This window comes from Lithobates pipiens, unplaced genomic scaffold (genome assembly GCF_037356315.1).
Source record: "Lithobates pipiens isolate NorthernLeopardFrog02 unplaced genomic scaffold, aLitPip1_a1.2 Scaffold_3, whole genome shotgun sequence".
Lineage (NCBI taxonomy): Eukaryota > Metazoa > Chordata > Amphibia > Anura > Ranidae > Lithobates > Lithobates pipiens.
In genome coordinates this window covers 149,443,160-149,467,315 of record NW_027507790.1, presented here as the reverse complement: position 1 = coordinate 149,467,315, position 24,156 = coordinate 149,443,160, and the positions used below count along the sequence as shown (strand labels likewise).

The 24,156-nt window shown below is 42.5% G+C and overlaps 1 protein-coding gene across 4 annotated transcripts in view; it reads right to left on the bottom strand.

Moving 5' to 3' along the window:
- Window positions 1–24,156, bottom strand: part of MCTP1 (multiple C2 and transmembrane domain containing 1) — a 1,143,431-nt gene that overhangs the window by 16,216 nt on the left and 1,103,059 nt on the right. For all 4 annotated transcript variants that reach the window (XM_077462382.1, XM_077462384.1, XM_077462385.1 and 1 more), the window contains 3 exons: window positions 12,561–12,670; window positions 8,369–8,478; window positions 3,444–3,541 (listed from right to left, as the gene is read on the bottom strand). In XM_077462382.1, coding sequence (XP_077318508.1) covers window positions 3,444–3,541; window positions 8,369–8,478; window positions 12,561–12,670 — 318 coding nt within the window. The remainder of the gene's footprint in view (window positions 1–3,443; window positions 3,542–8,368; window positions 8,479–12,560; window positions 12,671–24,156) is intronic.

The window sequence follows — 24,156 nt, the reverse complement described above, 5'->3', positions numbered from 1 at the left end:
ACAAAAATAGAGCGACAATTTTGAAAAAAATGCATTATTTTTTACTTTATGTTATAATAAATATCCCCCTAAAATATATAAAAAAACATTTTTTCCCTCAGTTTAGGCCAATATGTATTCTTCTACATATTTTTGGTAAAAAAAATCGCAATAAGCGATTTATTGATTGGTTTGCGCAAAAGTTATAGCGTTTATAAAATAGGGGATAGTTTTATGGTATTTTTATTAATATTTTTTTTTTACTAGTAATGGCGGCGATCAGCGATTTTTATTGTGACTGCGACATTATGGCGGACATATCGGACATTTTTGACACATTTTTGGGACCATTGTCATTTATACCGCAATCAGTGCTATATAAATGCAGTGATTCCTGTGTAAATGTCACTGGCAGTGAAGGGGTTAACCCGTGGGTGGCAGTGTAGGGGTTAAGTGTTCCTAGGGGTGTGTTACTAACTGTTGGGGGCTGGGCTTTAATTTAGTGAACACTGATCTCTGCTCCAATCACATGGAGCAGAGATTAGCATCACTAGTTGTTAGGCAGAATGGAGAAATGCTGTTTACAACGGCATTTCTTCATTCGGCCGCTTCGTGAGACGATCGCGGGTATGCCCGCGGCGATCGAGTCCGCGGGTCCCGTGACCGGACTCACGGGGGTCCCGACCAGCACTCCCGATGGCAGGGTGGCAAATTTAAAGGGACGTACAGGTACGCCCATTTGCCTGCCCGTGCCATTCTGCCGACGTACATCGACGTGTGCTGGTCGGCAACTGGTTAACTAGACCAGAATATTCTCCTGTATCTATTTCCCAAATCTTGCCTTTTCAGGGTCAAATTAGTGACATCCCTCAAGATATTGCGGAGACCTTTTCTAACCTTTTATGCTACTAGCGTACACTACTCTGAATCCCAACTAAGTGAATACCTAGAACAAATATCTCTTCCCTCTCTGTCAGTTGATACCTGTGAGGACCTAGAGGTGACTCTTTTTGTTGAAGAAATAGCCCTGGTCATTTCACAGCTACCAGCATAAAAGACACCAGGCCTGGATGGCTTCCCGTTTGAATGGTACATGTACTTTAGACATTTACTATGCCCCACTCCTTCTTTCTATATATAACAAGGCCCTAGAAGCCAGAATTCTTCCCCCCACTATGAGAGAGGCTTTGATTATTCCGTTGTTAAAACCATGTAAAGATCCTCTTAAAGGTGACTCATACTGCCCAATATCTCTCATCAATGTGAATGTTAAGATCCTAGCTAAAATTTTGGCCAACCATCTGAATACTGTGGTTGCAAAACTGGTAAGGAGCAATCATGGAGGCTTTATACCCGGTTGGTCCACAAGGATGAATTTATGAATATTTGCAGGTTGTTCCATAATTTACAGTATCCCCATGATTGCTCTCCCACTCGCACTATCATATCCCCCCCAGATACATGTATGACCTTTGATAGTGTGGAATGGTCCTACTTTTTTCAAAAGCTACAGCTTTACGGATTTGGCCCTTATATTGTAGCTTGTATAACACTCCTTTATACGTCACCACTGGCCCGTATATGAGTTAATTCTCATGTTACTGATGCCTTCCCAATAACTAGTGTCCATTGTCACCCCTCCTATTCACCTTGGCTATGGAGCCTCTTGCTATATGTATTCGTTGTTCCCCTTAAATTAAAGGCTTCCCTGTAGGTACCATAGAGAAGCATGTTTTGCTTTACGCGGATGACACCCTAGTTTATCTAGCTTCCAGGTGATTTGGGATAAATCAAATCTTTTCCCTTCGGATCAAGAACCAATACCTATAATTCACCTGGATTCCAGACTACAAATGTTGCCTTCCTTTAGATACCTAGGAGTTATAGTTCATTTACCTTTATCTTTTTATATTAACAATTTGTGCCCCTATTAATCCAGTTGCAGAGTCAGACTAAGCAATGAATGGATCTACCCCTGGACCTTATGGGAAGGGCCAATGTCCTTAAAATTATCTATTTACCCAATTTACTATACATTATGGCCAATTCCCCCTGCAAAATCCCCAAATCCATTTTTAAACTTATTGATACAATATGCACAGCGTTCGTATGGAACGGCCGTCCTCCTAGGGTGGCACTTGAAACGTTATATCTCCCCACACACTTGGAGGTCTTAGCGTTTCCCAACTTGTATCTCTATTACTTGGCATCAAAACGGGTCCATATCTATGACTGGCTACAACCGGTTGTGGCCAACGCCTGCACCACTATAGAGGAACCTATCTCCTTCTCCTTGGAAACCCTCCACAATGGTATATATAGTGGGCATGTCCCAGATTGCCCAGTCATGTCAATGTTATGTACTTCCCTCTCCTTATCTAAATTGGTTGTTGTGAAACTTTATAAAGACTCATGGTTGACCTGCCCCAATAACCCCTTGTGGAGGCATTTTTGGCGACCCCTCTCATGCTAAGAAACTACTTTTACATCTTATATTTTTATGCAAAAAAGTCCATATTACTATCATGGAAGTCCCCAACAAGACAAACATGGCTGAAACAAATTAAAAACTCTCTATCATTATATAAACTCACAGTTGAGAACCGAAAAAGAGAAAAAACATTTCATAAATTTTGGGGCAGATGGATAGCTATCCCTCTGACTCTTACCTCAACGTCAATCTGCTAGCTATATCATTATTTGATTGTGCTAACCACCTTATTCATTTCAATTCGTACAGTATTTATTAGACTCAAAATATGTTACCTATATAGTGCCTTATCATATATTCAATAACCACAAGGGAAGTGTGAGATAATATTTGCATATTATTGTTTAATGCTTGTTGAGCGCATAGTCCCTTTCTGTGCACTGAGATGGGCAACAAAGTGTTTGCTTTTTCTTGTGTGTACGCTTGTCATTAAACTCAATAAAAATATCTAAAAAAATAAATAAAAATAACTGGTACTTATGGGTGTGGATATGCATGCGGCTCACCCCCCCTCTCATATATGACAATGCCAAGGTCCTTTTGATTGCTTTAGACCTGTTACAGTACATGGAGGTAGGGAAAGAACCAATAGCCCTGTATGAACTTAGACAAGTTAGTTTGGAACTTACCCAGGGCTTTTTTTCAAGAGAGGGATGGGAGTGAGGAAGAGTGGGTATGCATAGTTAGGGGAAGGAAGGTGGTTAAGTGATTCTTTTGCATGGCACTCAAGATGCCTACCAGCCCACCTGACTAATGAATAAGAGGCTGAGTTTGAATATTGTGTAACCACAATTGAATCTCACTATCTTTATATTTTTAGCATTGCACAGTTTTGGGGCTACCGCTCAGGTGAGTTCTGATTAAAATCCAAACTCATAGGTTCTCCAGATATGTTTGAACCAAGGAATCAGAACTACACTCTGATTATATACCCTCTAGGTTTTTGCACAGTAATATTATAGAGACCACTCACCAACTGCACATCGGATGGTACTCTGGAAAGGAAGTCAAGAATTTCATTATTGTCAATTGTGTAGGGGCTTCGAATTTTCTTTGTAAACTTATTAATTCCTAAAAAAAAAAAAAGAATAGGGAGAAACTGTAAAAGTTAAGTTCAGTTTAAATCTATGCAAATATTCTCTCCTACATTTTCACATCAATGATTACATTAAATATCGCTAATTAAAATAAGCCTTTTTTGAAACTGGTCAAATGATAAATATACATAAGCAGAGGTCAGAGTCAGTAAAACAGCATTTCAAGACGATCATTACAACCAGACACTTAAAACAGTTTCTTGCTACATACATACTTAGACAATATATAAAACTCTATATAAAACTTGGTCCCAAATGCCAGCTGGGCCTATAATGTGATGGCTGGCTGCACTAAACAATAGTGATACGGGTGGGGTCAAGTTTGACATTCGTAGGAAAAGTCAAGATTTACCTACTGTTTAATTCTCTTGATCAACCAATTGTTAGACATGCAGTTTTCACTTATTTACACTCTGTGTGGTGACTGGCAATTGTCTGCACTGAATAAAGGTATCAGCAAATGCTTAGTTTGAGTTGCTCAGGCTTGAGACATGTTATGTTAAACTATAACTCCATTAAAAACCTTTACTTTTAGTGTAGCAGTAGAAAATGGTTAGCACTGCTGTAAGGTTTTTATTGCTGTAAGCCCCTTTGGGGAGATTTTTCACTTCCTATTGCATCACTGGGGCAGAAAGAGAGGGAAATCTCCCTACCAGGGACACAGCATGCAAAATAAACACTTTAATCGGAATAGTGGCAAATGGCTTCTTGTGCTGTATTGCTGAGATCTATGACTCCATGGATGATGTTTTCCTAATTTCTGCTGTGGCACAAGGAAAGGAATAAAAGAGAAATCTCTTTAACAAAGAAAAAGACAGTAATCAAAACCTGAAATAAATTCTATCCATTCCCACTGAAGATGTAAGCTGTTCTACTATAGTTTTTGACTATACTCACTGTGTATAAATACTTTGTGACATGCTAGCTTCCCTGATCGTTGACTGATGCACCATGACCACATACACGTAACCATTTACAGTGCTATGAAAATATCGTTTTTTTGTTGTATTCTGTATCCCGTGTAACATAGTGTTGTTATACAGAAAACGTATAGATACAATTTACGCAGCACATGCGTAGATAATTATTTTTTTGGCCTGCTGTACATGTGCAATTCTGAAATTGGCTGTAATTATAGCTTACAGTAGAAGCAGACTGGTAAGCAATAAGGATGAGCTCAGGCGTGTTCTCATACTCCACATGCAGAGCCTGCCAGGAAGTTGGCGCAGCGATGTGCTAATCACAGGCAGTGAGACATTGCCCCGATGCGCAGCTACAGAGATCAGGCATTGTCTCACTGTCTGTGATTAGCGCTGCACCGACTTCCTGGAGGGCTCTGCACGTGAACTATGCGAACACGCCTGAGCTTATCCTTAGTAAGCAATAAGAAACGTCAGCTGTGTTGTTATCTTTCTAATAAATTTATATTCATAGAGCGAAAGTTCCTTTTCCCTACAGAAGATCATGTAAGCCCTTGTACACACGGTCGGACATTCTGACAACCAAATCTGTTGGATTTTGTCTGCCGAATTTTGTCCGAAACTGTTGCATACACAAGGTCGGACAAAGTTGTCGGAAAATCCGATTGTACATAACGTGATGACGTTATTTCGTTACGACGGGACTACGTTCAGGCTAGTAGCCAATAGCTTTGGTCTAGGAATTTGATCTGAGCATGAGTGGCACTTTGTCCGTCGGAGTAGGCTACACATGATCGGAGTATGTCCGATCGGAGCATTTTGTCGGAAAATTTTACCGGCAAGATGGAAAAGTTGGTCCGTCGGATATTCAGATGGAAACAGTACGATGGAGACCACACACAGTCGGAATATCCGACAAAACGGTCCGATAGGACACATTCCGTCGGAATCTCCGACCGTGTGTACAAGGGCTTACTCATCATCATTGATTAGCACCATCTGAATCAGGTGGTTATATGGTAAAGCAATTTCAGAAATGTTATTAGTACCATTGGACATGTGCAGTCCAAACTCACTGCACTGAAGGTTCTGTTATTTTAGACTGTTTATCATTTCTCTGCATGGGGTTTGTAGTCTATGTTACATATCTACTCTGACAACGCTATGCATGCAAAATCTGTCTGTCTATAAGCAGCTTTAAGTATAATTGATAATTTAGCTGCTGAATGTGACAATTTTAATTGCTAGAGGTCTGGATATGGGTTGGAAATGGCCAAACGTAATGTTTCATCCAAATTGTAGTAATGGATATACATGGTAAACAATGGGTAAAGTCATTTTAGTTTTGGTTCAGAATCCAGCCAGTGAAAACAAAATTGTCAAGTCATCTTGTGCTAGAATGTGGATGATCTGGCCTTGCGCTCTGTTTGCTGGCAGAAGTGCTGTCATGTGGGAAATCTCTGTGAAGACCTTTGTATCTAATAAATGAAAAGAGCCAACGCTTGCTTCAATCTCTTTAGTGCTGGCGTGGTGTGTCATACATTATGTTGTAGCCACTACAGCATAAAGCCATTAAGCATTAAGAGGTCCGTTAGGGACAAGGGGAAACAGCCTGTTTTTAGTAACATTACCAAATTGTTTCTGAACTCTGTGCTGTAAATCACTAACATGGACAAAGCTTATCATTGTTTACTTGTATTTTTTTAGAGATCACATAAAGATACAGAATTGTATTATAAGGAGAGAACAGCAGATTTAAAACATACATTTGAACAAGATCTAGAGCTACTCCAAGCAACAGCTGAAGTCAGTGAAATGTTAATGTTTAACTCCAGATTATTTGATCAAATTTAAATACATATATATATAACATTTACTGGTGAAAGAATTTATAGTTCTGTCCATTCATTCTCAAGGTTTACCCCACCAAGGCAGACAGCAGAGCCCACCCTTGAGACCTGACTTTACTGTAGTACAACTAGGACATATCCCTGCCCACAGCCTGAAGAAGAAGCAGGACTCTGATTAGCTCATCTCTCTTGTACCCTGCTTTCTCCTCCTGCCTGCATGTTCTTTGTTAGCACATATGCACTGCAGCACATGTGATTGGCTCCTTGTGTTTGTAGCACCCTCTAGTGTGCTAGGTTTGTTAGTGTAGAATGGTTAATGTGGGAAAACTTGGTTCAGCTCAGTGCTAAGCCTGAGCTGTAAATCTGGGTCAGGGTTCAGTGACTCTTTTTTTCTGGGACATTGAAGAATGTTCTAGGCATATAGTGTGGAAGCTAGGAGGAGCTACTTGGAATATTTTTGAGGGCCTCAGCCAATCCCCAGTAAAGGGTTGGAATGGAGCAGGCTACCTCATAAATAGGCATGTGTCATGCCAGGAGGGGCAGTCGGTGGAAGATGGAGATGGAATGCTCAGGAGGCTGTCAATGGCCCTTGAGAATGCCCCCTAGTCTGGAAGGATCCTGCCAAAACACATGGAAGAAGCCCTTCCTAGAGGCATGGGAGCAAGGAGAGAGGACTCAGCACTACTGGGAGAGCTCCAGAGAGTCAGCCAGGTGGCAGGGTGAGTGTCAGTCTGGAGGACTGTGGTGAAGAAGTTAGCCTGGAGGGCTAGTAAAGGGGCAGCTGCAGCCAGGTGGGTTGGCAGTGGCTAAAGAGGTGGTTTTGGGATCAGTAGCCACAGGAGGGAGTACAAGCTTGACACTGTAATACTTTGCTACACAACCAAGGGGCCTCAGGTTCCTGCCTGTAATGGGCTATTTCCTTTAATCTGACTGAGTGTGTGCTGGAGGAAGAAGTGGAGTTGTATATATAGATTGTATATAGAGACTGTATATAAGAAGCTGTCCCTGAAGCTATTGAAGTCAAGAGGGCATCCCATAACCTCCCATCCCTATCCAATTTATTATCCTCAATAAAAAAAAAAAACATGGACTGTTCTCTGACTCTGAAGTGCCTGTAAAACTGTGGTGTGGCTGGCTGTGTAGGGTGGGGGATCCCAGTTTATCTGTGGCCCTTAAGGGGGATTGCTACATGCTGCTTCCCTCTCTCTCCCAGTCTGAGCTCTGATGTAACAGGGATTGCAGGATGCTGATACCATCTATGTTTGAATGTGATGGAGCAGGGAATCTAAAAGCAACATGGCTCAGCAAGCAGTGCTCATAAGACATCATATTACTTAAAACAATGCGGTTTTAGACAGTGGGCGGATGATAAACTCTGACTGACTGAAATAAGCCTTGCACATATGAAAAGTAGGAGAGAAACTGAGCTCACTGGATCATGATACCAGATAACAGATTCCCCTTCATACATGACCAGGTAGCAAACCTTCACAGATACCCATGATGGTAACCTCTATCTGTACCTCTGCAAATGTCTCCTTTATTGAAACAGTACATGAATTGTTTCATTTACTTGGGTTTTATGAAAATGCATTTTATTTAGATATATCCAGAGATTGGTGCCTATCTGATCACTTTACTTTTAATTATCTTTACTTTTTTGCTATTTTATTCCACCAGAAATACGGCAGGAGTTCTATGAGAGGTATGACACTGAACCTGCCAGTGTCCTACCAGACCTAAAATATCAGATTTGGGTGGACTGATCCTATGAAAAAGCCAAATAAATTGCACTCAGTTTCTCGGGAATAGGCCATATGCTGCAAACTTTTAGTATGATGACAAATTCGGAGTAAAATGAACAGCTGAGATACACATTTACAGTGTAGTGATATTTCAGTTCTCTTGCCTTCTTCGATCAGACAATCTTTTCTAGATCATAAGTGCTGTAGCTGCTAAAACTATAAGTCATCCTATTAAAAAACACTTATCAGTGGAGAGCATCAATGGCTCTACTAATATGTTACCTACCCCACAGAAGGACGAGGTATCTGAGTGGGATAAAATATAGCACAGCCGTTACGACGCACAAGGTGATAATTGCCAGCCAGGTTAGGAATGGGACCGTCCAGTTGACTGTGCTGTATGGAAAAAAAATGACATGAGTCACAGGCCTAATCCTCTCATATATCTAATGAAAGACATAACAAATAAAGTGTGCAGGGCTAAACGAGACAGGCAGACGTATTACTCTTCTTTGCTTACTGCTGGATGTGCACAAGAGGAAATGCCAAGATAAATGATGCCAAATAAATCGTACGGCAACAACATTAGAGACAATGGCTCCTATTAATCACTCTTCAATATCCAATAACTCACTTACTAGAAATAATACAAGAACTGAGAATATTGACCAACAGCTCTTCATCGTGAATTATAACACTTTGTAAACTGTCTTCATGCATCAGGGGAATGGATCTAACCATTTAATCAGACATACTCTTATAATATACTGTGACATAGCTCATATAGGGTAGCTAAAGGGGTACTGTAGCAGAATAGCACACAGTGTTGGGTATGTATACAAACAAGGGAATGGCTGACAATGCAATGTCTGTTTTTAAAACATCTTTTGTCACTGCATCTACAGTATCTATGTCCAAGCGGTTTAGCAGCAAATCAGGCAGTATGTACAAAAAGCGCCTTATAGACAACTGTTAGTTGTGGTGAATACACTTTGCTGATACCTAAAATATTACATGAAAAGGTGCGTGCATCTTAAAGTGACATGTCCATTTTTAGTAGATACTTGATATATTCCTAGTGACCCCAGAGATAATGATCATTTGCTTAAAGTAGGACTTGTATTTATGTTCAGCCAGGCCTGTGATTTAGTGACTCCTATCATTCTGCAAAGCCAGACAGGTGCACACTTTTTCTGGTTAAACATTTTAGCTTTGTCAGAAAAAACTAAAAATTACTGCGCTAACACATAAATATGAAAAACAAACTAAATAAAGATGCAGCTCTACTGAAATCATCAATTGAAATGATCAGTTGTGCCCATAAGGGTAAATGTCCATTGATTATTGTTCATGACAGGTTATTCCACCACATCAAAAGTGCACCTACACCACATAGAGAGCATGCTTACCAGATGGCAGGCTTGGAAAGCTTGTGGCTAATACCCAGCCAGGGCCTTTATCCTGGGGAGAAATCGATGCCAGCTCTAGAAGGGATAACACTCCATACGGGAAAGGCCAACCAGATGTCTCACCAGTCTGGCAAGGACCAAGGAGTACACCGCCACCTCAGCACCTCAGTGCCACAGGACGTCATCTTGTGATGAAATGCGTCAGAGGGAGGGACGTGCTGATGTCACCATGTTACTAAGATCCCGGAAGGACGGGTGTTCTATGCAAGCCAGCCAGCTTTTTATTCCTTGCTTTTTTATCTGCTCTTTGCTGTAAGTGCAATACTATTTTTTACACTATAACAAGCTCTTCTTTATGGGTATCCTGGCTCATTGTCCTTTGCATGCTGAGATGGAGGTATACTCCTTGGACCTTGTGAGAGCGGTAAGACATCTGGTTGGCCTTTCCTGTATGGAGTGTTATCTCTTCTAGAGCTGGCATCAGATTTCTCCCCAGGATAAAGGCTCTGGCTGGGTATTAGCCGCAAGCTTTCCAAGCTTGCCATCTGGTAAGCATGTTCTCTATGTGGTGGAGGTGCACTTTTGGTGTGGTGGAATAACCTGTCATGAACAATAATCAATGGACATTTACCCTTACGGGTACAACTGATCATTTCAATTGATGATCCAAGAGGCAGCAAGCTGAATTGAAATGTGCCATGAGTGATCATCCTGACTACCAGAGATGTGTTTCCACTATCACAACCCTGTTCTTAAAGTGATATTAAGCGATCAGTTTAAAACAGAAAAGAAAGGAAAAACATTTGTGTATAGATATAAAAACATTATAAAAAAGCCTTTTTCCTTTTTTTATAAGTAATCACATTCCCTCTGTTGTCAGCTGCATAAGCTGGGGGAGTAGAAACAACAGCAAACTGATATTCCCAGTGAATGGCTGTGAAAGGGAGGGGGGGTTGTGTCAGGACAAATCTGATCATTGGAGGTGAGCACACTGGGTTTCCAGCACAGCTAGAGAACTGGCCACAGTGTGTTCCCCTGTTTAGTATGGTCAATTTTTAATAGGGAAGCAAGGGGACTGGCCAGGGATTTCCCATAAAGGAAGCAATACAAAGAGTACAGGATACTTTCTCATACAAGTACATAGTACACCAGGCGCATATCGGTAATATGAAGTGTTGGGGTAACAAACAATTTATCTTTTTTGCATGGAGTTCCACTTGAAGTTCCAAAGTCAGCACAATTACCGTAGCCATTATGAGAGCTGCATCCATACTTGGTGAATAAATAGTCTTTTTTTCACACTGTGGTGAATGTAACAGTAGGAGAGCAGGAGTTTGGATAGCCAAGGTGTATAGAAATATTAAAAGCTCCCAGGGGAAGCTTAAAGCGGACCTCCACCCTGAAGTGGAAGTTCCGCTCATCTGATCCCTCCCCCCCTCCGGTGCCCCAATTGGCACCTTTCAGGGGGGAGGGGGTGCAGATACCTGGATAATCCAGGTATCTGCACCCACTTCCGGGACAAGATAGCTGCAGAAGCCCCCCTCTGTTGTGTTCTGGGAAACACACAGTTCCCAGGACACAGCGGGGACCAGTGGAGATGCGCAGCACGATGCGCAAATGCACAGTAGGAAACTGGTCAGTGAAGCCGCAATGCTTCACTTCCCGATTCCCTGACAGAGGATTGCTCGTCATCTGCTGCCGACATCGCTGGACCCTGGGACAGGTTAAGCCCCGTACACACGAGAGGACTTATGTCCGACAGACTTCCAAAGGAGTTCCGCCGGAGTTCTGCCGGAGTTCCGACGGAGTTCTGACAGACTTTTCGGCCGAACGGACTTGGCCACACACGATCACACTAAACTCCGACGGATTCGAACGTGATGACGTAAGACCCGACTCGAATAAGGAAGTTCATAGCCAGTAGCCAATAGCTGCCCTAGCGTCGGTTTTAGTCCGTCGGAGTAGCATACACACGAGCGGATTTTTCGAAGGGGACCGGGTCCGGCGGAGTTCCGTCGGGAAAATTTGAAGCATGCTTCATTTCTAAAGTCCGTCAGACTTTTGCGAAGCTAAAGTCCGTTGCAGCCCACACACGATCGAATAGTCTGACGGACTCAGTCCGTCGGACTTTGGATGTTGAAAAGTCCGCTCGTGTGTACGCGGCATAAGTGTCAATTTATTAAAAGTCAGCAGCTGCAGTATTTGTAGCTGCTGGCTTTTAATATTTTTTTTAAAGGTGCAACTCTTCTTTAAGTACAATGGTAGAGTGAACTAGCTTCTGGAGTCCTAATAGGACCTTAGGAAATCCTGTTTATATTAAGGAGCAACAAACCATGCAGTCCATTAAGTACTTGGTAGTCATTATAGTTCATGAATATTCCAGATTTGTTTTGCTTAGCAAATTTTGGTCAAGCTAAAAAAGGAGGATGGTATGCCCACGTATACTAGGAAGCCAAAATAGTGAAAGAAATAATTGCTCACACAGGGTGAGTAGTGGTAGCAAAGTGTACATGGGTGTGTAAAATCCTCTGCTGCTGTTCTGTCTAATGCATAGCAAAGGTATGGATGACCGACAGCAGCACTCAGCCCACCTGTGGAAGGTAATATGACCTTCCAAAATTCATCAGCTGCAAGGGTTTTAAGTTCTACCACGTTATGTTGAAATGACATGGCTCCTTTGTACACTATTTCATTTTGAATTTGAAGCTGTAATTCCCACTGAGCAAATGTCATGGGATTCACCTTATTGTGAGAGCCTAGAGAAATTTAGCAGAACCCCAGCTTGAACATATGAATTATCAAAGAGCTTTTGAGGCACTGAGGCCTTTTAATAGAGAAAGTTCATGAATTGGGACTCAGCAACCCAAAGGCGCATATTGTAAATGTTCTTCATTATCTGTTTGCTTTTTCAATCCAAAGATTTTACAACATGTTTTTCTCTGTCTTTTTCCTGCCAGCCTACTTGGATTACATTAGTCATATTTAAAGTGATCCTAGATACAGAAATAAACTGTAGCTGTATTGAATATGGTCTTCTATGGCAATATATATTGACACGTATGTACTCACTTTTTTATCCTCTCACCCAAAGAAGCCACTTCATCAAGCACGCCCTGTACACTGACGCACACCTCTTGAATGGCATACAGTTTATTCATAAATCCTTTTTTCTCACAGTCCTAATAGAAGGGAAGAATGGAGATTGTTTATCAAATAACACATATTTTCTATCAATTAAGAAACCTATTACCAAGGAATGCTTTAATAGTTGAAATCTGAATTTCCAAGATACCTAGTGCAAAAAATGCATGACAAAACACAGCTGTGGTATCTATCTGTGGTAGCTGACAGTGAAGTCAATGACATTTCTGCACAGGAGCCCTTCAGTGTCCCACCTACAGAGAGGACAATACCACACACTGGCATTAGTGCATAAGAAAGTTGAATGTGATATTGTCAATATAAGCAATAAATCATGTGCCACCTTTAACCACTTTCAGACTGGACCATTTTGCTGGTAAATGACCAGAGGTCTTTTTACACTTTGGCACTGCGCTGCTTTAACTGGTAATTGCACGGTCATGCAATGTTGTACCCAAACAAAATTTGCGTCCTTTTCTTCCCACAAATAGAGCTTTCTTTTGATGGTATTTGATTGCCTCTGCGATTTTTATTTTTTGCGATATAAACGTAAAAAGACCGCAAATTTTGAAAAAAAATGATATTTTCTACTTTTTGTTATTAGAAAAATCCAATAAACTCAATTTTAGTCATACATTTAGGCCAAAATGTATTCAGCCACATGTCTTTGGTAAAAAAAAAGTCAATAATTGTATATTTATTGGTTTGCGCAAAAGTTGTCACATCTACAAACTAAGGTACGTTTTCTGGAATTTACGCAGCTTTTAGTTTACGACTGCCTATCTCATTTCTTGAGGTGCTAAAATGGCAGGGCAGTACAAAACCCCCCCAAATGACCCCATTTTGGAAAGTAGACCCCCTAAGGAAATTGATAAGAGGCATGTTGAGCCCATTGAATATTTTATTTTTTTGCCTCAAGCGATTGAATAATGACAAAAAAATGACAAATTTTTTTTTTTTTTTTTTACACAAAGTTGTCACTAAATGATATATTGCTCACACATGCTATGGGCATATGTGAAATGACACCTCAAAATAAATTCTGCTGCTTCTCCTGAGTACGGGGATACCACATATGTGGGACTTTTTGGGAGCCTAGCCGCGTACGGGGCCCCGAAATCCAAGCACCGCCTTCAGGCTTTCTAAGGGCGTACATTTTTGAGTTCACTTCTCACTACCTATTACAGTTTTGAAGGCCATAAAATGCCAAGATGGCACAAAACCCCCACAAATGACCCCATTTTAGAAAGTAGACACCCCAAGCTATTTGCTGAGAGGCATGTTGAGTTCATGGAATATTTTATATTTTGCCACAAGTTGCGGGAAAATTACAAACTTTTTTTTTTTTTTTTTTTTTCACAAAGTTGTCACTAAATGATATATTGCTCATGCATGCCATGGGCATATGTGAAATGACACCCCAAAATAAATTCTGCTGCTTCTCCTGAGTACGGGGATATCACATATGTGGGACTTTTTGGGTGCCTAGCCGCGTACGGGGCCCCGAAAACCAAGCACCGCCTTCAGGCTTTCTAAGGGCGTAAATTTTTGAGTTCACTTCTCACTACCTATTACAGTTTTGAAGGCCATAAAATGCCAAGATGGCACAAAACCCCCACAAATGACCCCATTTTAGAAAGTAGACACCCCAAGCTATTTGCTGAGAGGCATGTTGAGTCCATGGAATATTTTATATTTTGCCACAAGTTGCGGGAAAATTACAAACTTTTTTTTTTTTTTTTTTTTTTCACAAAGTTGTCACTAAATGATATATTGCTCACGCATGCCATGGGCATATGTGAAATGACACCCCAAAATAAATTCTGCTGCTTCTCCTGAGTACGGGGATACCACATATGTGGGACTTTTTGGGAGCCTAGCCGCGTACGGGGCCCCGAAAACCAAGCACCGCCTTCAGGCTTTCTAAGGGCGTTACAGTTTTGAAGGCCATAAAATGCCAAGATGGCACAAACCCCCCCCAAATGACCCCATTTTGGAAAGTAGACACCCCTAAATTTAGGGGTACACTAGTGAGACTAGGTAATAAATGGCGGGTGCCCTGAAACTATAAAAAAATAACTAACCAACCAGCGTCACCTGTAACCGTTATATGGTGATCACTGGTGAAAGGGTTAACTAGGGGGCAATCAGGGGGCTTTATGCGGTAGTATATGGGGGTCCCTGGCGCTATAAAAAGCTGCGGCGAACCTAAATACCTACCTGCCTAACTAGCGTCACCTGTGACACTAATACAGCGATCAGAAAAACGATCGCTTATTAGGCTGGGTTCACACTGGAGCGATGCGGGAACGCCACGAATCCGCGGCGGGTTCCCGCATCGCATGCCTCCCGGCGGCAGTTCACACTGCCCTATGCGAACTGCTGGGAGTGTCAGTGAAATGTTAATGACACCCCCAGATCAGTTCGCATATCGCAGTGCGATCTGCAAACTTGGATCGCATGGTGTGAACACCCATGCGATCCGATTCTGCTGCGGACCAAAAAAAGGGTCCCGTGCGAGTTTGCGGCGGGTGCAGCGGGTGCGACACGAATTCAGCCATACTATCTGTATAGCTGAACTCGAATCGCACAGAGATCGGATGTGATTTGCACTGCAGTGCGGTGCGAATCACATTCGTTCTCATAAACCGCTGCAATGTGAACCCAGCCTTAGTGACACTGGCGACGGGGGGTGATCACGGGGTTAAACCTTTATTGGGGGGGTTAGGGGGGTACCTTAGAACTAAAGGGGGCTAACCCTAACTGCCCTAACAGTTATTACAGTCACAAATGACACCCGCCGGGTGATCAGGGGGTTAAACCTTTATTAGGTAATAAATGGCGGGTGCCCTGAAACTATAAAAAAATAACTAACCAACCAGCGTCACCTGTAACAGTTATATGGTGATCACTGGTGAAAGGGTTAACTAGGGGGCAATCAGGGGGCTTTATGCGGTAGTATATGGGGGTCCCTGGCGCTATAAAAAGCTGCGGCGAACCTAAATACCTACCTGCCTAACTAGCGTCACCTGTGACACTAATACGGCGATCAGAAAAATTATCGCTTATTAGGCTGGGTTCACACTGGAGCGATGCGGGAACGCCACGAATCCGCGGCGGGTTCCCGCATCGCATGCCTCCCGGCGGCAGTTCACACTGCCCTATGCGAACTGCTGGGAGTGTCAGTGAAATGTTAATGACACCCCCAGATCAGTTCGCATATCGCAGTGCGATCTGCAAACTCGGATCGCATGGTGTGAACACCCATGCGATCCGATTCTGCTGCGGGCCAAAAAAAGGGTCCCGTGCGAATTTGCGGCGGGTGCGGCGGGTGCGGCGAATGGCTGAACTCGAATCGCACAGAGATCGGATGTGATTTGCACTGCAGTGCGGTGCGAATCACATTCGTTCTCATAAACCGCTGCAATGTGAACCCAGCCTTAGTGACACTGGCGACGGGGGGTGATCACGGGGTTAAACCTTTATTGGGGGGGTTAGGGGGGTACATTAGAACTAAAGGGGGCTAACCCTAACTGCCCTAACAGTTATTACAGTCACAAATGACACCAATGCAAAAAAAAAAAAAAAAAAATGACATTGGTGTCACTGTGACTGGGGGGCAGGGGTAATTGGGGGGGTGATCGGGGGGGTGTGAGTGTGCCTGGCATGTTCTACTGTGTAGTGACGTGTTGGTGCAACTCACCGATCCTCTCTCCTCGGTGTCGGAACGAAAAATACCGACACGGAGGAGAGAGTACATCACTTCCTCTCCTGTGTTTACATTACAGGAGAGGAAGTGATGTCACGAACGATTCCTATTCGTCGGGAGCGATCGCGAGGGGGTGGCCATGAACGAATGGCCGCCCCCTCGTCCGGGATCGCTCCCGCACGAATACCGACCGCCGCAGCCCCCGACCCGCGGGAAGGCAGGGACGTACATGTACGCCCATATGCCTGCCCGTGCCATGCTGTCGACGTACATCGTCGTGCGGCGGTCGGGAAGTGGTTAAACAATTATTTTTCTATTTTTTTCTACTGCTGGCCTGTTGCAGCTTCATAAATATCTGAATATACCCAGTGAAGGTCATCAGAAAAGAAGATGCAAAGCTGTCTGATTTGGTGCATTTAGAATGTATTATTTTTATTATTAAAAGGCTCCCTATGGTAATAAAACCACTTCAACTTCTACTCTTGAATAGGGATGTCCGAACTGTTCGCCTGGCGGTCGTTACGTGGCGAATTTTGCGTGTGCGCGATTCGCCCGATCGGTGGACTATTGCCGCTGTTCGCCCGGCGGACATATGTGTTTACAGTGTGAAAGAACTTTGACCCATGATGACATATCCATCACGGGGTACAGGACAGCCAATTGAGACATTTCAGCACATGGACAATTGGACATTCCCCCTACCTTATAAAGAGACCTGATCTGGCGGCCATTTTACATTCTGTCTTATTTCAGTGTAGGGACAGGACACTGTGTGGAGCAGGGAGAGACTGTAGTGACACAAATCGCTAGCTATTAGGTCCACAAAAGTCCTTTTAAGGACTGGTATGGTATAGGTGTAGTACAGTATATAGGGTTGAGTGCACTGTTGTGCTGGTGATTGCAGCAGCCTGTCTTTTGTCAGTGCAGGGAGGGACAGGATGCTGTGTGCAGCAAGGACAGTCAGTTTAATCACTAGCTATTACTATTAGGTCCACAAAGGTCCTTTTAAGGACTGGTATAGGTGTACAGTATATAGGGTTCAGTGCACTGCTGTGTTGGTGATTGCAGCAGCCTGTCTTTTGTCAGTGCAGGGAGGGACAGGACGCTGTGTGCAGCAGGGACAGTCAGTTTAATCACTAGCTAGCTATTACTATTAGGTCCACAAAGGTCCTTTTAAGGACTGGTATAGGTGTACAATATATAGGGTTGTACACGTATAATATACTTTCTTCCAAATATAGAAAGAATATTATACTTGACTGCTGCCCTATTCTGCAGCAGTCCTTTATCAGTGTAGGGACTGAGGTACAGTCTGCAAATCACTAGCTACTTGGTCCACAAAGGCCCTTGTAAGGACTGGTATAGGTGTACAATATATAGGGTTGTGGTGCACTGCTCTATATCACAGTGCTGGTGTCAGTGCTCTAAATCACGGTGCTGGTGATCATCTCCTGTACCCTCGTCATAGCCTACCCTGACCTTTCCTCTCCTCCCTTGCATGCGCTCCTGAGTCCTGAATTTTAAAAAATTCACATATAAAAAAAGAATGCTTGTAGTTGTCGATCCCAGATTCACTTCATACATGTGTTATGTCAGTGGCCATGTGGTGGGATTATGTGTGCACAGCTAGTAATTATTTTGTGGCTGGAAATATGACCTGTAGGTTTTTAAAGTTTTCCTTCCATTGAAGTCAATGGGGCCCGCCGCAAACTTTGCAGTTTGCGAACTTTCGGCTGCGTTCGTGGTTCGCGAAACGTCCCGTCGGAAGTTCGTCCATCTCTACTCTTGACCAAAGCATGGCTATGATGTAAAGCCCTTATGGACAACCCTACCCTGCACCCAGTTCACCACAGACGCTAGAGGGTGGCAGTATGTAATGACATAGTTTGGCTGCCTTCTGACATCCATGCCAGCAGCAGAATGCTTAAGAATTATTGTCTGGTTTAGCCTATAAAGGGGGGAGGCACCTGAATACATTTTCTGGTGCCAGCATATCACAGGAAAACATTAGTGATTTTTTTTTTATGTCCACCCAGTCCTGAAATTTGCACAGCCCTGCAAGAGTGTACAGCCAGCCTGGTGCTCTGGTCATCCCTACCCGAAGCCTGCTGACTGGACATTGAAGAAACAGAAACAGACTGATGAGGCCACCTCCCTGCTTTTTCCTTCTCAGTAAATGTGCATACAGGGCACCTGACTGGTTCTGTGTACTGCTTCTCCCTCACTGGGCCAGCGCTGCTGCTGTAGAGTGGATTGCAAGAGCCATATGCCGGGATTTTTAGTAGTTGCAGTTAAAGTGATTGTAAGTTTTTTTTTTTTTAAATAAGAAACATATCATAATTACCTCTAATGTGCAGCTCGTCTTCTGGGGTCCCCCAGCAGCTCTCGTGGCTCTTGCGGCTCCCCCCTCACATCAGATAACCCCCTAGGAGAAGTGCTCTCCCCAGGGGGTTACCTTGCAGGTACACTCCCGATTCCAGCATTTGGTGTCCATAGCTGGCGAACGTATGTCTCAGCCACTCCCCGCCCCCGACACCCGCGTCATTGGATTTGATTGACAGCAGCGAGAGCTAATGGCTGCGCTGCTATCAGTCTATCCAATCAAGAGCTCCGGGAAGAGAGACAGCATGTCCCCGCCGGGTCAAGTTCCAGGGCTCAGGTAAGTAAAATGGGGGGCTGGGGGGGTGGTCACTGCCAGGTGTTTTTTCCCCTTAATACATAGGATGCATTAAGGGGAAAAACACGAAGGCTTACAACCCCTTTAAAATACATTGGACAATTTATGGACGTAACTGCATTAATCCACACAAAGGGCGCCATAGTCATAGATTCCAACTGGTTTTTTTTTTTAAGCATGTGATTAGAGCCTGAGGCTCTAATTGGCTTAAAAAAAGGGTGGGCTTGCGACATAGAGCACTGCACCCTAAGCCCACCCAGTTGTGTGACAATAGAGAATTAATGTTCGCTATTGTCTTCCTGATTCTCCTACTGGTCAATCAGGAAGTTGGTCCTGAGACCCTATTGGCCATGGAGTCTTAGCCCTTGTACACACAGACATTCAGACATCCAAATCCGTCAGATTTTGTCCGAAACTGTTGCATACACACAGTCGGACAAAGTTGTCAGAAAATCCGATCGTACTTAATGTGATGACGTTATTTTGTTAGGACGGGACTACGTTCAGGCTAGTAGCCAATAGCTTTGGTCTAGGAATTTGATCTGAGCATGCGTGGCACTTGGTCCGATCGGAATTCTCTACACATGAGCGGACAAAGTCCGATCGGATCATGTTGTCAGAAAATTTTATAGCCCAGCTGGAAAACTTGGTCCGTCGGATACTCAGACGGAAACAGTCTGATGGAGCCCACACACTGTCGGATTATCCTACAACACGGTCCTATCGGACATTGTCCATCGGAATGTCCGACCGTGTGTACAAGGGCTAAGGACTCCTGGCCAATCGGGTCTCAGGGCCTACTTCCTGTTCGACTGGGAGGAGAAGCAACAGCCCCAGAGCAAGGAGCGAGATCTTTGTCATTTGCCTCCTAAGGTAAGGAGGCCTCCGATCGCTGCTATCCTGCCTGTTTCCCCCCCAAAAAGGGAGCACCAGCCACACTGGCCACATTGTGACTTTACTAATATCCCCTCTGGATTATGCTGCTATTAACTATAGTGTGTGTGTGTGGTTTTTTTTTTAATGAAAAGACTAAATACTTTTTCTCACAGCGCAGCTGTGCAGTTACGTGTTCCTCCTCTGCTCTTCTTCCCTGATCTATTGAGAGAAGTGGGAGGGGCCAAGCTTCCCCAGAGGAGGATCACGTGACCGCACAGTGGCAGTGTGGAAAAAGGTATTTAGCCTTTTCATTTTAAAAACACACACACTAAAGTTAATGTCATCATAATCCAAAGGGATACATGTATTTTTGCTGCATATTGCAGCTGAATATAGGTGGGAGGGGTTGGGAAGAGAGCCGCTGTCATGCTGACAGGCAGGGAGGGAGGGGGAGAGATTCAAAGCAGAGAGGGGGATAACAGAGGCACATAGCCTGACAATGGTATCATGGCTTAGAAGCCATGATTAGCGTGGTCAGCATAGACAGGGGGACACAGGAACAGGAAGGATCAGCCATGTATATTACAACATAGATTGGGAAAAATAACACAGCACAAGCACCGTGCTATAGATCACGGGTAGGCAACCTTAAAGAGGTGGAAATTTACCTGAACAACATGGGAGTAGTCAAAGATCACCGGGCTATGGCTAAATGCAGCAAACCCACAGGAAACACGGTGTGGGTAAACCGCAGAACATCATTGTGAAAGCAGCCCTATACTATTATGCCCAGTCTATTGCTTCACACTGACCTGAAGATCTCTTCTTTCATGCTGCTGGCACCACTCTGGAGACTGCTAGCTAGGATAAGAGAGGATAAGAGGTGGACTGCAGTTGGTATCACTCCGCATAGGACAGGAGCCACAGAGGAGGCATCTGCGTACGCAGCGCTTGCTCCCTACTACAGCTTTAAATTTACAAGTAGTCCCTCTGCATTGCACTCCGTTTGATGCTCTGGAATGGAGGGTCAGCAAGCCCAGACCACGATCTACTAGTCTCTTGGCCGCGATCTAGAAGTAGATCACGATCTACAGGTTTCTGACCCCCGCTATAGATCATGCCTTAAAGGAACAGGATCTTTTTTATTTTTTAGGGTTACAGCCACTTTAAGCTGGTCATACTTTATACAATTTTCTTGTTAAGTTCACCTTCAACTATGTAGTGCAAGGGCCTGCCTAACTGCATACAAATTGAAAGTGTTTAAGTTTGACCTCATATTATATGGCTTTGGTAAAGCTAAAGGAAAATTACAACCATTTGTATAATGTATGGCCAGCCTAAATGAATGTGTTGAAGCTTCCACTCGTGAAAAATACCCAATCACATGTAATGAACACAAAAAAATAAAAAATTGTATCTGGTTTTAATAGTGAGCATAGAAAGCTAGATGCAGTTTAGTTTAAACACACTTTCACAGTAACCTTCTACTCTTGTAGTAGATTTCCAGTTTCTGGCTATAGTTAGGTGCTTAATGATGGAGATGGATCTGTGTGTACTTTTAGACCCTAGGTATATACAGTTGTATTAAAAAAACACAGTAACGCCCAAACATTATTTTTAAATAAATAGCATAACAAATGGTTAAAGCGCCTGCATTTTTTTGTTAATTCACTCTTTGTCAGCTGTCACCAGAACAACTGTCCCCATTAGAAGATGTTCCATTCTTGTTTCAGTGACAACCCCAATAGGGTAGAGATGACAATACAATTCTCATACTTAATTACTCGTTACAAAAATAGAAAAAAAAAACACTGTTTGCTTTTGGTATAATTTAAGGGAAAAAACAAGCCTTAACACACACACCAGTAAGCATGCTTTTTGGTTGCTCAAAGAGCCTGAGACTTTTGCAAATGAAAATGTTTCTTTACTGTAAGGGCTGTACACTATAGGATATCTTCCAAAATTGTTTTTTTATCAATAAGATGCAGTAAGGACTTGGCACAATAATACAGTATAGTGGTATTATAATAATATATATATATGGTATTAAAAGTATATGAGCCCCTAGTGATAATTATCAGGTTCAGTGACCTAACAATCTTATTAGTGTCCTTATTAGTTACCCTACATTTATATAGTTTAAAAGAAAATTATTTTATAGATACTTTAGCCATTGGGAGAAATTGGCACATGCTTTAAAAGGATTTTGTTTGCCTTACCAACCTGGTTTAAACATGTTGGACAAGGAGGCGTGGTCTGGCCTTGCACACATAAAGGCGCGTTCTTCTGTGGTCCCCAATATTTATCTAATATAGTCTGTGCAGCGAGTTTAAAGTGACCCAAAACAGTTATTACAATGCCTGGGAAGAGAGGACTCTTCAGAGCCACTTATAGCTCTGAAAAGCTTAAAAAGGAGGCAGCGTCAGACTGAAGAGGCTAAACTGAGAAAGAAGGCTGATACAGTGAAGAGTTATAATACTCTGGAAATGCTCAGGGCAGAAGGATTATGGTAACAGCAATTGCTAGATAAACTTCTCTCCACAATCACCTTGGGCTGATACACTTTGGAACATTAAACAATATCTTAAAGCTCCACTGACAAAAGAAGATCTTGAGGCCATCGTCCATGGTAATAATAGTATGCCCATGCATATAAACACAGCCTTAAAGTGGAACTTCACCCTTCTCTTAAAATTACAACAAAGGCACCGTTAGAAATGATTAGTAAATGAAAATTGTATTTGTTATTTTTATGTGTATATCACCTCATTTTGGATCATTTGTATCTTACGACCTTTACACTCTTTCTTTGTAACTGTAACTCCTACCTATAAAAAGTTTAACAAAATATGACGGATCAAAATACAAACATAGGACCTTAAGACTTAAGCCGGCCATACATGTTTGGGTGACCTGGTTGTACACAAGTTGATATATTGATCAACTTGTGTACATCCAGCCAGTCAGGCTTTTCTGGAACAAACAATGTCACTGGATTTTCCCGCTGTCAGAACACAATAGCAATTCTGGAATGATTCCCCCATCCACTCTGAATTTGAGAATGGGGAAATTGGATCCATTTTTTCATTCAACCCACTGGTTGAATGAAAAAAAAAGTAAATGTATGGCCAATCTTAGGCTATTAGAATGTAAAAGGATGAGTATGAGAATAAGACCCAACAACATTCTACCGATTTTATTGGGCATCGTTAATCAAATTCTGGGAAACCTTGCAGATTGGACCTTGAAAGTGCACACTGGGCACATATTCCACAAATTGACAATATTGCTAAACTCAGAGATCTAATCTGTAAGATGCTCAGATTTGTTGATAGCATTAGCTGAGTATTGAAATTATGTGCGGAAAGCTTCTTGGATCCAAAGAATACTTTACTTCTATGGATATCTTTATCATGACTCTACATCATGTAGACAGGAACACGGATCACACAAGTATGTGCACTGAGATAGACAATACATCCTGTTATATCATAGAAAACATGAACTATGCACTATAATACTACAGCGCCACCTGCTGCATAGATAGATATAATGCATATATATAGTTCAGTTTATATAACTTGCTGTTGCTTTTCCAACAGTTAGAGAGGCAATTATGAGGACACAACCTTTTTTTTAACTGTGATAATGTCAATTTTCTTTTTTCTTTTCAAATTTTTCTTGGCACATCCTCATGATGAGGACAAAACTTTGACTGGACTTGCTCTAGAAGGAGCAGATCATGTACACCTGGGGTTCCTTGTTCCATCTTTCTGCCACAGGGAATGATGTCATAGCAACTTTACATAACAAGAGAGTCCTGCAAGGATTCTTGACAGCTTTACATTTGCCCAACATTGGCACTCTTGATTTATAGGTCTGTGGAGGCCATCCTGTTCTAAAAGGAAGCCTCAGAGCCAGCATGTGACTCCCAATAGCCACTCTGAGGGTAACTACCTCTTTTGTCTATAAAGGTTTAATTAAAAAAAAATGTGTGGAACAGTAATATATTGTAAGAAACATGTAAGAGGATTTAAAATGAATTTTATATTGTAACATTTTCTCTTTTTTCTTATGTTCAGTCCCATGTTATGAGAAGAGGTGGAGTAAAACTGACAGGAGCAATTAACTAATATAAACAGCTTTAACAGAACCTCTTTTTTTATATCACAGCCATAAACAAGAAATATCAAGGGATTTATGTATCAAAGTAAAGGAAAATAACTATAGAGCAACTGGGAGAACCAGCTGTACATTATACA